The sequence below is a fragment of the Salvelinus namaycush genome, chromosome 35 (genome assembly GCF_016432855.1).
Source record: "Salvelinus namaycush isolate Seneca chromosome 35, SaNama_1.0, whole genome shotgun sequence".
NCBI classification, from domain to species: Eukaryota; Metazoa; Chordata; class Actinopteri; order Salmoniformes; family Salmonidae; genus Salvelinus; species Salvelinus namaycush.
The window spans coordinates 4952279-4970688 of record NC_052341.1 but is presented as its reverse complement, the minus strand read 5'-3'; the positions used below and the strand labels follow the sequence as shown (position 1 = coordinate 4970688).

Below are 18410 nucleotides of genomic sequence, written 5' to 3'. Positions count from 1 at the left end.
AATTAATATTTGTGTCATTCTCAAAACTTTTGGCCACGACTGTACAGACCCAGTGTGCGATAGAGCTGCAAGAGTTGTGACCCATTGTTGTTGGTTATGTGCCTGTAAAATCCACCCTGAACTCCAGGCTGGCTGGCTGGCTGGCTGACTGACTGGCTGGCTGGCTGTCTGGCTGACTGGAAGAACCAAAGCAATACAGGATTGTTGGCCTAAATAGGCTACATAACAAAAATACTCTCTATTGGTCATATGAATCACTGGTTGATGATGTATGAATAAATACCAATGTGTAAATGGCCTCAGAGTGATCTAATATTGGTGCATGTTGGACAAATTAGTGGCCAACAAAAAAACAACACAGGATGTCTTTGTAGACAACACGTCTTTGTAGACAACACCTTGCTATTGAGAAAGGCCGCCGTAGGCAGACATGGCTCTTAAGAAAAGACAGGCTATGTGCACACTGCCCACAAAATGAGGTGGAAACTGAGCTGCACTTCCTAACCTCCTGCCAAATGTATGACCATATTAGAGACAAATTTTTCCCTCAGATTACACAGACCCATAAAGAATTAGAAAAAACAAACCCAATTTTGGTAACCTCCCATATCTACTGGGTGAAATACCACAGTGTGACATCACAGCAGCAAGATTTGTTGCCACAAGAAAAGGGCAACCAGTGAAGAACAAACACCATTGTAAATACAGCCCATATTTATGAATATTTATTTTCCTTTTTATACTTTAACTATTTTCACATCGCTACAACATTGTATGTAGATATAATATGACATTTAAAATGTCTCTATTCCTTTGGAACTTTTGTGAGTGTAATGTTTACTGTTTATTTGTATTGTTTATTTCACTTTGTTTATTATCCATTTAACTTGCTTTGGCAATGTAAGCACATTTCCCATGCCAATAAATCCCTTACATTGAATTGACAGCAAGAGAAAGAGAGCGATGTAAAGTATTGTAGAGGTATAGTATTTATCCTGTTCTATGGGTATATATGACTAAGTTAATTGATCTTGTATAATCTATGGGTATATATGGCTGGGTTAATTGATCTTGTATAATTTATGGGTATATTTGACTAAGTTCATTTATCTTGTAGAATCTATGGGTATATATGGCTGGGTTAATTGATCTTGTAGAATCTATGGGTATATTTGACTAAGTTAATTTATCTTGTAGAATCTATGGGTATATTTGACTAAGTTAATTTCCCTGATGACAAGCAGCTGTAAATGTCCCAGAGGACCTATACATACCTGGTCTCTCCACATGAGTTGTGGACCATGTAAACAAAGACAGCCGGCCACAGCTCCTCAAACTGACTAATGTCAAAATGAAACCTGAAGGAGGGAGGGAGAGAGGGTAGGAGAGAGAGGGTAGAAGGGAGAGAGGGTAGGAGAGAGAGAGGGTAGGAGGGAGAGAAGGTAGGAGGGAGAGAGGGTAGAAGGGAGAGAGGGTATGAGAGAGAGAGGGTAGGAGGGAGAGGAGGGAGAGAGGGTAGGAGGGAGAGAAAGAGGGAGCATCTTAGATTATCATCGGCTGCAGTGTGTGGTGTAACAGGGTGTGTGTGTGAGAGAGAGAGAGTGTGTGAGTGTGTGTGTATGAGTGTGTGTGGGAGAAAGAGACAGATGCAGACAATAGCTGTAGATCTTGCAGGGCTGAAACGCACGCACGCACGCACGCACGCACGCACGCACGCACGCTTACACACACGCACGCACGCACGCACGCACGCACGCACGCACGCACGCACGCACACACACACACACACACACACACACACACACACACACACACACACACACACACACACACACACACACACACACACACACACACACACACACACACACACACACACACACACACACACAGGGCCCGGCCCCCTTCCTGCTCTGGCCATCCTCTTCTATCTGTCTATCTATCTGTCTGCCTTCTGCCTGTCCTCCAGAATAGAGCTGGCTGGCACTCAGACCTGGACTGTGTCTGCGTCAGGGCCGTCTCTCTCCCTTTCTTAGAGACAGACACGGGTTCCACAAGTATTTATTTCCTTTCAAATAATTTGAACATTTGATTACGCCTGCCTGGAGAACCAGATTGGTATGGTTTTACGTTTGGGACCATTCTATTGTAAATATTTGTAAATATTTGAAAGAAAACAAATCCTATTTGAACCCAGGTCTGCTCCAATAAACATGGCTGGGGATCAAAGTACTATAAGAGGTTAAGGTATATGCACATTGGGAGATAAGAGCTAGGCTAAGGTATATGCACATTGGGAGATAAGAGCTAGGTTAAGGTATATGCACATTGGGAGATAAGAGCTAGGTTAAGGTATATGCACATTGGGAGATAAGAGCTAGGTTAAGGTATATGCACATTGGGAGATAAGAGCTAGGTTAAGGTATATGCACATTGGGAGATAAGAGCTAGGTTAAGGTATATGCACATTGGGAGATAAGAGCTAGGTTAAGGTATATGCACATTGGGAGATAAGAGCTAGGTTAAGGTATATGCACATTGGGAGATAAGAGCTAGGCTAAGGTATATGCACATTGGGAGATAAGAGCTAGGTTAAGGTATATGCACATTGGGAGATAAGAGCTAGGTTAAGGTATATGCACATTTGGAGATAAGAGCTAGGTTAAGGTATATACACATTTGGAGATAAGAGCTAGGTTAAGGTATATACACATTGGGAGATAAGAGCTAGGTTAAGGTATATGCACATTGGGAGATAAGAGCTAGGTTAAGGTATATGCACATTGGGAGATAAGAGCTAGGCTAAGGTATATGCACATTGGGAGATAAGAGCTAGGTTAAGGTATATACACATTGGGAGATAAGAGCTAGATTACGGTATATGCACATTGGGAGATAAGAGCTAGGCTAAGGTATATGCACATTGGGAGATAAGAGCTAGGCTAAGGTATATGCACATTGGGAGATTATTGATTGGGATTATCTCTTTGTATAGGGGTGTTAGGGTTAGGACACTCACAGTTCTATCTCTTTGTATAGGGGCGTAGGCAGGTCCAGCTGTGTGAGGGTCTTCCACTCCTCTGATGTACAGATACTGTGGTAGGACAACTTCTCCATGGTTACCCTGTAGATACACTCAGAGTGCCTGATCCGGTGGTACATCTGAACAGACAGACAGACAGACAGGCAGACAGACAGACAGACAGACAGACAAGTAGACAGACATAGACAGACAGAGGAGAACATACAGACATAGACAGACAGGCAGACACACAGACAGATGAGAACATGCGAACAGACAGGGAGACAGACAGTGTCAGACAGTTAAAAAATGGACCATTCTTTTTCTCTTGGCGTTGCAGTTGGGAGGCATATCGTTCCCCTGTCATTGGCACCAAAGACTCTTTCTCATCTCCTTTTCCCCCTGTCCTCATCCTCCCCTCAGTCTCTCTCCTTTCCTTTTCCCCCTGTCCTCTCCTTTTCTCCTCAGTCTCTCTCCTCTTTCTCCTCTCCTTTTCCCCCTGTCCTCTCCCTCCCCTCAGTCTCTCTCCTCTTTCTCCTCTCCTTTTCCCCCTGTCCTCTCCCTCCCCTCAGTCTCTCCCCTATCTTTCTCATCTCCTTTTCCCCCTGTCCTCTCCCTCCCCTCAGTCTCTCTCCTCTTTCTCCTCTCCGTTTCCCCCTGTCCTCTCCTTTTCTCCTCAGTCTCTCTCCTCTCCTCCCCTCAGTCTCTCTCCTGTCCTCTCCTCTCTCCCATCTCTCCCTCCCGTCAGTCTCTCTCCTCTCTCTTTCTCTCCTCTCCTCCCATCTCTCCCCTCTCTTTCTCCCCTTTGTCCTCTCCTCCCCTCCCGTCTCTCTCCTCTCCCCTCTGTCTCTCTCCTCTCGTCTCTCCCCTCTCTTTCTCCCCTCAGCCTCTCTCTCCTATCCTCTCTTCCCTCTTTTCTGTCACTCGTCTCCCTCCTCTCTCACCCTCTCCCCTCCCTCTCTCCTCCCTTCCTGACTCCTCCCCTCAGTCTCTCGCTCTGCTCCTCTCCTCCGCCTATGCCTGTCTCTCCTCTCCCCCCTCTCCTCTTCTCCGCTCCTCTCTCTTCCTCTCCTCCTTCTGACTCCCCATCTAATGCGACACACTTGCGCAGGAGCCTGCGTCACCATGTTACTTTTAAAAATTGATGAGGCACGTTAATATTGTAACACCCCAAGACCCTCCCCCGCCAAACGCCGACATCCTCCCAGCTGGGGGATTTATGTTGAGCAGTAATTTACACCTCCTGCCTTTAGTGTGTGTGTGTGTGTGTGTGTGTGTGTGTGTGTGTGTGTGTGTGTGTGTGTGTGTGTGTGTGTGTGTGTGTGTGTGTGTGTGTGTGTGTGTGTGTGTGTGTGTGTGTGTGTGTGTGTGTGTGTGTACCTTTAGGTAAGTAACTTTGGCTGGCTGGAACTCCTGATTTATCTGTTATGGTGGAGGGGACATGGAGGGAAGGTGTGGGGGGGTTTGGCGTCTGTGTGGCTACAGCCTGGCTGTCCTACCCCAGATGTTTACGTCTTAGGGCTCAAAAGACATGTCAGGAGTGCTGGTCCCAACAGAGCTAAATAGTTCAGCTTTAGTCATGATTTTCCACATCTCTTCCATGCTTTTACTGTGTCTAATATTGGCCTTTGATAAATGGTGTCAGTTAACCGTGTAGTACAGAGGTGAGATGTCTGAGAATCGCTGATTTTAATGGGAAGAGAAACTCTCAGATGATTTGTATACTGTATCCTGAATGTCGTGTATGTGGCTTGTTTTGTCCGACACAAAATAAAATACATTTTGATTAAAAAAAAAGAAGAAAAGAAGATATATTAAAAGAGACAAAACACTGACGTTGGCACAGTGCAAGGCGAGAGCACAGAAGACGGCGAACATCTTGAAGTTGTTCTCGTCTGTTTTGGTGAAGGCACTTCCACTCAGCTTGTTAACCATCTGTACGACCCCTATTACGGTCCCCCTGGAAACGATGGGCATGCATAGGATGTTCCGCGTGGTGTATCCCGTATAGAGGTCCACCTCTCTGTGAAAGGAAAGGAAGGTGTTCAAAATTACATCACACTCAATTTCTGTTAGAAAATTTGAGAAAAAAGGGGGCGGAGTTGGACTGTTTCAAGATGAATGTATCACAGCATTAATCTTGACGCCATGCCATTGTTTATTCATTAGGCTTATATTCAAATACATTTGCATTTGTCACATGCGCCAAATACAACAGGTATATAGACCTTCCTGTGAAATGCTTACAAGCCTTTTAACCAACAATGCAGATCAAGAAATAGAGTGAAGAAAGTACTTACAAAATAAACTAAAGTAAAAAAATAAAATAATCAAAAAGTAAAACAAGAAAATGACATAACAATAACGAGGTTATATACAGGGGGGTACCGGTACAGAGTCAATGTGAGGGGTACAGGTTAGTCGAGGTCATTTGTAAAGTGAATATGCATAGATAATAAACAGTGAGTAGCAGCAGTGTAAAAACAAAGTGGGTGGGAAATTCAATGCAAACAGTCTGGGTCGCCATTTTATTAATTGTTCAGCAGTCTTATGGCTTGGCTTGAGGGGGGGGGGGGGGGGGGGGGGGGGGGTAGAAGCTGTTCAGGAGCCTTTTGGTCCTAGACTTGGTGCTCTGGTACCGCTTGCCGTGCAGTAGCAGAACGAACAGTCTATGACTTGGGTGACTGGAGTCTTTGACAATTATTTTGGCCTTCCTCTGACACCGCCTGGTATAGAGGTCCTGGATGTCAGGAAGCTTGGCCCCAGTGATGTACTGGGCCGTACGCACTAACCTCTGTAGGGCAGTTGTTGCCATACCAGGCGGTGACCATAGGATTTGGCAAGACAGCACAAACAGATCTGGGATCAGGCTAGCACCTGACTACTCTGTGGCAGACCTGGGCATAACATAGTTGTATTTTGTAGTTTATTTAAAATACCAACTTTTCAAATAGTCAAGATAGTAAAATATAGTTTATATAGAGTTTACACTAAAAGGCAATTATTTTATATTCGAATATGTCTCTCAGAAAACCAACTAACATTTAAAAGTATTATGAATATATGACAGTTATTTGAAAATAAACAAAAAAATATGTATTTGATGGTTGCCGAATACTGTATTTCATGAAGAACCTACAACAGTTTGTTGAATTAGTCTAAAATATATTATCATAAGCACATGGTTCGATATGAATCTTACAACAATTCCATACAGCTTAGTAGAAGTGCCCCCCCCCCCCTTATAGATAGAATTAAATATATGAGGGACATGGACATTCCATCGCTCCACAAAAGCCGCGGGCCTTGCAGAGCAAGGGGAACCACTACTTCAACTCAAGGTCTCAAAGCGAGTGATGTAACCGATTGAAACGCTATTAGCGCGCACCACCGCTAACTAGCTAGACATTTCACATCCGTTACACTCACCCCCCTTTCGACCTCCTCCTTTTCCGAAGCAACCAGGTCAATCCGACCTCAACATTCACGTAGACCACTTTTGCAGCTTCAAAATGACGTAACATGTATATTTTCATAATAATAAGGTAATACAGCAACGCTTGTGTAGTATTACAATAGCAACATTGTTGTGACACAGGACTTAGGAATTTGCTTTATAATTGCATAATAACGGAGTTATTCCATTTATAGTTAAACCTGGAACAACATTTTCAGTAATGGGTGCAAAACAAATTCCAACTAATAATGTGGAAATTGATCAAGTTGAGGTGACTAAACTGCTTGGAGTAACCCTGGATTGTAAACTGTCATGGTCAAAACATGTTGATACAACAGTAGCTAAGATGGGGAGAAGTCTGTCCATAATAAAGCACTGCTCTGCCTTCTTAACAACACTACCAACAAGGCAGGTCCTACAGGCCCTAGTTTCTACCTTCTTAACAACACTATCAACAAGGCAGGTCCTACAGGCCCTAGTTTCCACCTTCTTAACTTCTTCTGGCTGCAGGGGCAGTATTGAGTAGCTCTGATAAAAGGTGCCCATTTCAAACGGCCTCGTACTCAATTCTTGCTCGTAGAATATGCATATTATTATTACTATTAGATAGAAAACACTCTCTATTTTCTAAAACCGTTTGAATTATATCTGTGAGTAAAACAGAACTCATTTGGCACAAACTTCCTGACCAGGAAGTGGAAAGTCTGAAATCGAGGCTCTGTTCTAGGTCCTGCCTATAAATGGGCATGATACGTATTAGTATACATGCACGTTATACACCTTCCCCTAGATGTCAAGAGGCAGTGAGAGAAGAAATGGAGTGTTTATCTTGGTCTGAGGCTGAATAAATCCTCTTGGAATGACGTGTCACCCATTTCCTGTTTTCTGGAAAGCGCGAGAATGGACCTGGAATTGCCTTCTGTAAAGCTGTCGTTATAGGCGACTACTATCTCCGGCTTTGATTTTATTTGATACATGTGACAATATCATCGTAAAGTATGTTTTTTCAATATAGTTTTATTAGATTATTGAAATTTATTCGGGACGTTAGGCGTGTTGCGTTGTGTGCCTTTGTTCAGGAAGGAGAGCTTCGCGCCACTTGGCTAGTGCGCTTGCTAATTCAAGAGGGAAAAAGGACGTTCTAAATCCAAACAACGATTGTTCTTGACAAAGGACCTCTTGTACAACATTCTGATGGAAGCTCATCAAAAGTAGGACCCATTTTGTGATGCTATTTCGTATATCTGTCGAACTGTGTACTATTAGTTTTGCGCCCAGGTTTTGGGCACTCGCTCGCCATAACGTAAGCCTTATGTCGTAATGAAGTTATTTTTAGAATTCTAACACTGCGATTGCATTAAGAACTAGTGTATCTATCATTTCCTATACAACATGTATTTTTTAGTAATGTTTATGAATAGTTATTTGGTCAGAATATGTGAGAGTCAGAAAAATATCTGGACGTTCTGGGAAAAAGATGCTACCTTAGCACAATGTGTAACCACTGATTTCAGCTCTAAATATGCACATTTTTGAACAAAACATAGATTTATTGTATAACATGTTATAAGACTGTCATCTGATGAAGTTGTTTCTTGGTTAGTTTGGTTGGTTCTTGGTTAGTTAGGTTGGCTTTGTGCATGCTACATGTGCTGTGAAAAATGTCTGTCCTTTTTTGTATTTGGTGGTGAGCTAACATAAATATACGTGCTGTTTTCGCTGTAAAACATTTTAAAAATCGGACATGTTGGCTGGATTCACAAGATGTGTACCTTTCATATGCTGTATTGGACTTGTTAATGTGTGAAAGTTAAATATTTAAAAAATATATATTTTGAATTTCGCGCCCTGCACTTGAGCTGGCTGTTGTCATAATTGTACCGACGTCGGGCTTGCAGCCAGAATAATTTTTAACAACACTATCAACAAGGCAGGTCCTACAGGCCCTAGTTTCCACCTTCTTAACAACACTATCAACAAGGCAGGTCCTACAGGCCCTAGTTTCTACCTTCTTAACAACACTATCAACAAGGCAGGTCCTACAGGCCCTAGTTTCCACCTTCTTAACAACACTATCAACAAGGCAGGTCCAACAGGCCCTAGTTTTGTCACACCTGGACCACTGTTCAGTCGTGTGGTCAGGTGCCACAAAAAGGGACTTGCAATTGTCTCAGAACAGGGCAGCACGGCTGGCCCTTGGATGTACACAGAGAGCTAATATTAATACTATGCATGTCGATCTCTCCTGGCTCAAAGTGGAGGAGAGATTGACTTCATCACTACTTGTTTTGGTAAGAAGTGTTGACATGCTGAATCCACTGAGCTGTCAGTTTTAAACTACTAGCACACAGCTCAGACACCCATCCTTACCCTACAAGACATGTCACCAGAGGTCTGTTTAAACTACTAGCACACAGCTCAGACACCCATCACCCTACAAGACATGTCACCAGAGGTCTGTTTAAACTACTAGCACACAGCTCAAACACCCATCACCCTACAAGACATGCCACCAGAGGTCTGTTTAAACTACTGTCACACAGCTCAGACACCCATCCTTACCCTACAAGACATGTCACCAGAGGTCTGTTTAAACTACTGTCACACAGCTCAGACACCCATCCTTACCCTACAAGACATGTCACCAGAGGTCTGTTTAAAGTACTGACACACAGCTCAGACACCCATCCTTACCCTACAAGACATGTCACCAGAGGTCTGTTTAAACTACTGACACACAGCTCAGACACCCATACATACCCTACAAGACATGTCACCAGAGGTCTGTTTAAAGTACTGACACACAGCTCAGACACCCATCCTTACCCTACAAGACATGTCACCAGAGGTCTCTTCACAATCCAGAAAAGAACAGTCCAGAACAGACTATGGGAGGCACACAGTCCTACATAGATCCATGACTACATGGAACTCTATTCCACATCAGGTAACTGATGCAGCAGTAGAATCAGATTTAAAAACAGGTAAAAAGACACCTTATGGAACAACGGGGACTGTGAAGAGACACACACACACACACACACACACACACACACACACACACACACACACACACACACACACACACACACACACACACACACACACACACACACACACACACACACACATACACACACAGGAACAGACACGGATACGCACACACACACTAGCACACGCACTCTACACACATGTACATGAACATTGTAGTATTGTTGTATTATACATGTTGTATTGTAGATATGTAGTGGTGAAATATTGTTATATGATGTACTGTTTTATCTTTGGTTTTATGTGTGATGTAAATGCCTTAATGTGTAGAGTAGCTGCTGCCTTGGCAGGAACTAATGGGGATCCATAATAAACCCCAGGAAGAGTAGCTGCTGTCTTGGCAGGAACTAATGGGGATCCATAATAAACCCCAGGAAGAGTAGCTGCTGCCTTGGCAGGAACTAATGGGGATCCATAATAAACCCCAGGAAGAGTAGCTGCTGCCTTGGCAGGAACTAATGGGGATCCATAATAAACCCCAGGAAGAGTAGCTGCTGCCTTGGCAGGAACTAATGGGGATCCATAATAAACCCCAGGAAGAGTAGCTGCTGCCTTGGCAGGAACTAATGGGGATCCATAACAAACCCCAGGAAGAGTAGCTGCTGCCTTGGCAGGAACTAATGGGGATCCATAATAAACCCCAGGAAGAGTAGCTGCTGCCTTGGCAGGAACTAATGGGGATCCATAATAAACCCCAGGAAGAGTAGCTGCTGCCTTGGCAGGAACTAATGGGGATCCATAATAAACCCCAGGAAGAGTAACATGTTGGCCAGACTGGACACGTCATGTGCGCGAGCGTCTCAAAATAAATGTACACATACATGTTATTCAATCATTGCACCCACACTGCTCGCAAGCATCTGCGTTGCCGGGCGCTAAAATAGAACTTGGTTCTATTTGTGACACTCAATGTGCTTCAAGTCCTTCCTCTCCCATCTTCTCATTGGTTTATAGGAGCATATACCCACGTGCCATCTCCTCATTGGTTTATAGGAGCATATACCCACGTGCCATCTCCTCATTGGTTTACAGGAGCATATACCCACGTGCCATCTCCTCATTGGTTTATAGGAGCATATACCCACGTGCCATCTCCTCATTGGTTTATAGGAGCGTATACCCACGTGCCATCTCCTCATTGGTTTATAGGAGCCTATACCCACGTGCCATCTCCTCATTGGTTTATAGGAGCCTATACCCACGTGCCATCTCCTCATTGGTTAATAGGAGCCTATACCCACGTGCCATCTCCTCATTGGTTTACAGGAGCCTATACCCACGTGCCATCTCCTCATTGGTTTATAGGAGCCTATACCCACGTGCCATCTCCTCATTGGTTTATAGGAGCCTATACCCACGTGCCATCTCCTCATTGGTTTATAGGAGCATATACCCACGTGCCATCTCCTCATTGGTTTATAGGAGCCTATACCCACGTGCCATCTCCTCATTGGTTTATAGGAGCCTATACCCACGTGCCATCTCCTCATTGGTTTATAGGAGCCTATACCCACGTGCCATCTCCTCATTGGTTTATAGGAGCATATACCCACGTGCCATCTCCTCATTGGTTTACAGGAGCACATACCCACGTGCCATCTCCTCATTGGTTTATAGGAGCCTATACCCACGTGCCATCTCCTCATTGGTTTACAGGAGCCTATACCCACGTGCCATCTCCTCATTGGTTTACAGGAGCATATACCCACGTGCCATCTCCTCATTGGTTTACAGGAGCCTATACCCACGTGCCATCTCCTCATTGGTTTATAGGAGCATATACCCACGTGCCATCTCCTCATTGGTTTATAGGAGCCTATACCCACGTGCCATCTCCTTATTGGTTTATAGGAGCATATACCCACGTGCCATCTCCTCATTGGTTTATAGGAGCACATACCCACGTGCCATCTCCTCATTGGTTTACAGGAGCCTATACCCACGTGCCATCTCCTCATTGGTTTATAGGAGCATATACCCACGTGCCATCTCCTCATTGGTTTACAGGAGCACATACCCACGTGCCATCTCCTCATTGGTTTATAGGAGCCTATACCCACGTGCCATCTCCTCATTGGTTTATAGGAGCATATACCCACGTGCCATCTCCTCATTGGTTTACAGGAGCATATACCCACGTGCCATCTCCTCATTGGTTTATAGGAGCACATACCCACGTGCCATCTCCTCATTGGTTTACAGGAGCATATACCCACGTGCCATCTTCTCATTGGTTTATAGGAGCATATACCCACGTGCCATCTCCTCATTGGTTAATAGGAGCCTATACCCACGTGCCATCTCCTCATTGGTTTACAGGAGCCTATACCCACGTGCCATCTCCTCATTGGTTTATAGGAGCCTATACCCACGTGCCATCTCCTCATTGGTTTATAGGAGCCTATACCCACGTGCCATCTCCTCATTGGTTTATAGGAGCATATACCCACGTGCCATCTCCTCATTGGTTTATAGGAGCCTATACCCACGTGCCATCTCCTCATTGGTTTATAGGAGCCTATACCCACGTGCCATCTCCTCATTGGTTTATAGGAGCCTATACCCACGTGCCATCTCCTCATTGGTTTATAGGAGCATATACCCACGTGCCATCTCCTCATTGGTTTACAGGAGCACATACCCACGTGCCATCTCCTCATTGGTTTATAGGAGCCTATACCCACGTGCCATCTCCTCATTGGTTTACAGGAGCCTATACCCACGTGCCATCTCCTCATTGGTTTACAGGAGCATATACCCACGTGCCATCTCCTCATTGGTTTACAGGAGCCTATACCCACGTGCCATCTCCTCATTGGTTTATAGGAGCATATACCCACGTGCCATCTCCTCATTGGTTTATAGGAGCCTATACCCACGTGCCATCTCCTTATTGGTTTATAGGAGCATATACCCACGTGCCATCTCCTCATTGGTTTATAGGAGCACATACCCACGTGCCATCTCCTCATTGGTTTACAGGAGCCTATACCCACGTGCCATCTCCTCATTGGTTTATAGGAGCATATACCCACGTGCCATCTCCTCATTGGTTTACAGGAGCACATACCCACGTGCCATCTCCTCATTGGTTTATAGGAGCCTATACCCACGTGCCATCTCCTCATTGGTTTATAGGAGCATATACCCACGTGCCATCTCCTCATTGGTTTACAGGAGCATATACCCACGTGCCATCTCCTCATTGGTTTATAGGAGCACATACCCACGTGCCATCTCCTCATTGGTTTACAGGAGCATATACCCACGTGCCATCTTCTCATTGGTTTATAGGAGCCTATACCCACGTGCCATCTCCTCATTGGTTTTTAGGAGCATATACCCACGTGCCATCTCCTCATTGGTTTACAGGAGCATATACCCACGTGCCATCTCCTCATTGGTTTATAGGAGCCTATACCCACGTGCCATCTCCTCATTGGTTTACAGGAGCATATACCCACGTGCCATCTCCTCATTGGTTTACAGGAGCATATACCCACGTGCCATCTCCTCATTGGTTTATAGGAGCATATACCCACGTGAGTGATTAAAAGATGAACTGAGGTCCACACTCCAGTCGGTAGTGGTAATGCACCTTAAAGTTTGTTGCCAACCGCCATATAAAGTCCAAAGAAGAAGAAGAAGCCTGAAGGAAGGAGGAGAGATTACTAGAAACAAACTCTGTTGACCGTTTTAAGTGAGGATTAATTGTCGGAGTAGAGGACCTTGTGCATTTCAGGTAAAATAACAACCCAATGTTTATATGCCAGGACAAATTAGCTAGCAACAGCAAGCTAGCTAAATATACATAAATGTTTAATGCTTTTCAACCTGTCCCCAAATTAATATAGTTGTTTCAGAGTTTGTTTTGATAGTTCAACTTACGTGTCCTGATCGCTTCTGGTGTGGGTGGACAAAATCAACATCAACGACACATGGCGCACGCGGACGGTCTGGTCAGCATGTAAGAAGTGTGTTATTTAACACTGTTCCCGGTGTCTATACGGGCCAACAGACTCCACAATTTCAGTGTTGATTTTAACACTGTCAGTGTTATTTTTAATAACACTGGAGGATTTGCTGTGTAAGCATTCAACTTGCTGTTTGCAATTGTCTTTGAATTACTCTGCAGTATTTTCAGGTATCATATATGAATTACAGTTTTCTACCGTTTCAGTGGCATGTTGAAAGTGTCACACAGAAGTTATAACAGGGCCTTGCAAAAGTATTCAGACCCCTTGGATTTATTCACATTTTATTGTGTTACAAAGTGGGATTAAAATGGATGTAATTGTAATTTTTGGTCAACAATCTACACAAAATTCTCTGTAATGTCACAATGGAAAAAAAAATAATAATCAAATTAGTAACATATAGTCGTGGCATAAGTATTCAGCCACTTTATTTAGGCAAGCCTAAATTAGTTCAGGAGTAAAATGTGGCTTAACAAATTAAGGCACTAAATTCCAGGCACTAAAGTAATACTGCAAAAAAAAATCACAGCAAAGGAAGACACTTTTTAGCCTAAATGCAAAACCTTATGTTTGGGGCAAATCCAACACAACACATCACTGAGTAACTGCCTCCTTATTTTCAAGCATGGTGGTGGCTGCATCATGTTATGGGTATGCTTGACATCGGCAGATACTGGGGAGTTTTTCAGGATAAAAAGAAACGGGATGAAGCTAAGCACAGGCAAAAACCCTAGAGGAAAACCTGCTTCAGTCTGCTTTACACCAGACTGGGAGAGGAATTCACCTTTCAGCAAGACAATAACCTAAAACACAAGACCAAATATACACTGGAGTTACCAAGAAGACAGTGAATGTTCTTGAGTGGCCAAGTTACACCTTTGACTTAAATCTGCTTGAAAATCTATGGCAAGACTTGAAAATGGCTGTCTAGCAATGATCAACAACAAACTTGACAGAGCTTGAAAAATTATGAAAAGAATAATGGGCAAATACTGCACAATCCAGGTGTGGAAAGCTTTTATAGACTCACCCAATAAGACTAACAGCTGTAATTAATGCCAAAAAGGGGCTTCTAACATGTATTGACTCAGGAAGTTGAATACTTATGCAACGACTATAAAAAATAGACATTTTATTCCACTTTGACATTAAGGAGTAATTTGTGTAGATTGTTGACCAAATAAAAGGCAATTAAATCAATTTTAATCCCACTTTGTAACACAATAAAGTGCAAAGAAATACAAGGGGTCAATACTTTTGCAAGGCACTGTATCTGTGCAAAATATTATTGGTAATTGGTTTGACTTTGATTATGTACACCTTGTCCATTCAGGAGAACGGACATTTACAGAATGTTCAGATAGAAATGTATTGTGTAGATTAAATATGACCGTCAGATAGATGGGAATAGTATAGGAGATTGGGCTCTAGTCATTCTATTTCTATCTTCAACATGCAGTTCCAGATAAAACCCTGCTATTAGTTGAAGTCAGCCAATCCAATAGTTAGAGAAAATAAGTTGCTTTCTCAGATCTGTATTCAAATAGTTTTTAAAAAGTAGTTACGTTCTGAGATCTGTACTCAAATAGTTTTAAAAAGCAGTATTTTTTTTGGGGGGGGGGGGGGGGGCTGTATTCAAATAGTTGTAGTCACCTCCAAAGTAAATATTTGTAAAAAAAAATGGTTACTTTCCACAAAGTGTAGTTAAAACTCTAGTTATCCCAGGTCTGCTCTGAGGGTTAATTAATCACATTCATGTCTATTGTGTCTGCTGACTCAGGAAATGACACTCTAGTTATCCCAGGTCTGCTCTGAGTGTTAATTAAACACATTCAGGTCTAATGGAAACGACACACATAAAGTAGATGGCACCCTATCCACTATATAGTGCACTCCTTTTGACCAGGGCCCATATGGATCTACTCAAAAGTAGTGCACAGTATTCATGGGTTTGCACCTCCGTCACCTCTTTGCCGTTGTTGTCAACGTTCTCTCATTGATGATTAACGCTCATTATTTCTGAACGTGGGCTAATGACTGTGTCGTCAAAATTACAGTTTAGTGGCCTGGAAATATGATGACATTATTGAAATAGACAAATCATTAGTAGAAAACAACATTGCTATCATTATGAAGTCATACATTTTACTTTAGAGAGATGGCAATGTTGTCATGAGCTAGCAAAGGTAGTCAGAAATAGCTAACAATGTTAACGTTAGCTAGCTAAAATGTTGGTGCTCTCCCTTCAAATCTTATCTAGCCAGCTACATTTATACTGCATCTAAAGTGTTAGAGGTGCCTTAGACCGCAGTGGCGCAGCGGTTTAAGGCACTGCATCTCAGTGCTTGAGGCGTCACTACAGACCCTGGTTCGATTCCAGGCTGTATCACAACCGGCCATGATTGGGAGTCCCATAGGGCGTTGCATAATTGGCCCAGCGTCGTCCGGGTTAGGGTTTGGCCGGGGTAGGCCGTCATTGTAAATAAGAATTTGTTCTTAACTGACTTGCATAGTTAAATAAAGGTTAAATATATTTATCTATTTTTATCATAAAAGCTTGACCTGCTAATAATTTGCCTCCTTTCGAAATGTCATCATGTTTCCAAGCCACAGTAGTGCACTTTAGGGTAGGGTAAAATGGGAGTTTCACCTATTAAAGCGTGGGTCTGCATAGGCGTCTGGGATGTTAAGGACCTCCCCCGTCCGTGCTACTTGGCCCGCTATACCTTTCTCTATAGAAAACCTGGACGAGGAGAGGACAGAAGAGCGCTGGAGGTTACAACCATACAAATAGAATTGGTGAATGGACATTTCTGTTCTAAGAATTCTACTTCCCCTGTTGTAGGATTCTATTTCCCCTGTTCTAGGATTCTATTTCCCTGTTCTAGGATTCCAGTTTCCCTGTTCTAGGGATTCTAGTTTCCCTGTTCTAGGATTCTAGTTTCCCTGTTCTATGATTCTAGTTTCCCTGTTCTAGAGTTTCTAGTTTCCCCATTCTAGGATTGTAGTTTCCCTGTTTTAGGATTCTAGCTTCCATGTTCTCTAATTCTAGTTTCCCCATTCTAGGAGTGTAGTTTTCCCATTCTAGGATGATAGTTTCCCTGTTCTTGCTTCCCTGTTCTCTAATTGTAGTTTCCCCATTCTAGGCTTGTAGTTTCCCCATTCTAGGAATGGAATTTCCCTGTTCGAGGCATTCTAGTTTCCCTGTTCTAGGGATTCTAGTTTCCCTGTTCTAGGGATTCTAGTTTCCCTGTTCTAGGGATTCTAGTTTCCCTGTTCTAGGGATTCTAGTTTCCCTGTTCTAGAATTCAGTTTCCCTGTTCTAGGGATTCTAGTTTCCCTATTCCAGGATTCTAGTTTCCATATTCTATGATTCTAGTTACCCTGTTCTAGGGATTCTAGTTTCCCCATTCTAGGATGATAGTTTCCCGGTTCTTGCGATTCTAGTTTCCCTGTTCTAGAATTCTAGTTTCCCTGTTGTAGGATTCTAGTTTCCCTGTTCTAGAATTCTAGTTTCCCTGTTGTAGGATTCTAGTTTCCCCATTCTAGGATTGTAGTTTCCTTGTTCTAGGATTCTAGTTTCCTTGTTCTAGGATTCTAGTTTCCCTGTTCTAGGATTCTAGTTTAATTGTTCTAGTATTCTAGTTTCCCTGTTCTATGACACCCATTTCCCTGTTCTAGGATTCTATTTCCCCTGTTCTAGGATTCCAGTTTCTTTGTTCTAGGGATTCTAGTTCTATGGTTACAACTGCTCAGCTGCTGTCATCAGAGAATTGTTCACATGATCACTAGTCAATTCAACATAACCCGTCAGAGAATCGTTCACATGATCACAAGTCAATTCAACATAACCCATCAGAGAATCGTTCACATGATCACAAGTCAATTCAACATAACCCGTCAGAGAATCGTTCACATGATCACTAGTCAATCCAATATAACCCATCAGAGAATCGTTCACATGATCACTAGTCAATCCAATATAACCCATCAGAGAATCGTTCACATGATCACTAGTCAACCCTTCAGAGAATCACTCAGATAAGCAGTAAAAGTATCAATCATGACCCTTACCTAATCTCTTTGGTTTTCCTGAAGACAGGTTTGCCTTCGTTCTCCTCCCCGATGTCAAACAGGTCTGAGTACAGTTCTTTGTTATTGTGGTCCACCTGGAATAGTGCACATCTATCTGCATTCACCAGGCTTTTTGCATTTATCTGAAACACAAACCCCATGATAAACCCCATGATAAACTCCATGATAAACCCCATGATAAACCCCATGATAAACTCCATGATAAACCCCATGATAAACCCCATGATAAACTCCATGATAAACCCCATGATAAACCCCATGATAAACCCCATGATAAACCCCATGATAAACTCCATGATAAACCCCATGATAAACCCCATGATAAACCCCATGATAAACTCCATGATAAACCCCATGATAAACCCCATGATAAACCCCATGATAAACCCCATGATAAACCCCATGATAAACCCCATTATAAACCCCATGATAAACCACATTATAAACCCCATGATAAACCCCATGATAAACCCCATGATAAACCCCATGACAAACCCCATGATAAACCCCATGATAAACCCCATGATAAACCCCATGATAAACCCCATGATAAACCCCATGATAAACCCCATGACAAACCCCATGATAAACCCCATGATAAACCCCATGATAAACCCCATGATAAACCCCATGATAAACCCCATGATAAACCCCATGATAAACTCCATGATAAACCCCATGATAAACCCCATGATAAACCCCATGATAAACTCCATCAGTACGGTACACAGAAAGACATGGTCACACAGACAGGGCGAATCATAACTTCCCTTCCCGTTGATATCAACCCATGTGACGAAATGAACAT

At 43.1% G+C, this 18410-nt stretch overlaps 1 protein-coding gene across 1 annotated transcript in view; it reads right to left on the bottom strand.

The window, feature by feature from the left end:
• LOC120029365 (cAMP and cAMP-inhibited cGMP 3',5'-cyclic phosphodiesterase 10A-like) overlaps positions 1-18410 on the bottom strand; it is a 112643-nt gene that overhangs the window by 32082 nt on the left and 62151 nt on the right. The window contains exons 7-11 of the mRNA XM_038974593.1: positions 17582-17724; positions 16158-16250; positions 4859-5045; positions 3020-3162; positions 1275-1358 (exon numbers count right to left, since the gene is read on the bottom strand). Of these exons, the coding sequence (XP_038830521.1) occupies positions 1275-1358; positions 3020-3162; positions 4859-5045; positions 16158-16250; positions 17582-17724 (650 nt within the window). The remainder of the gene's footprint in view (positions 1-1274; positions 1359-3019; positions 3163-4858; positions 5046-16157; positions 16251-17581; positions 17725-18410) is intronic.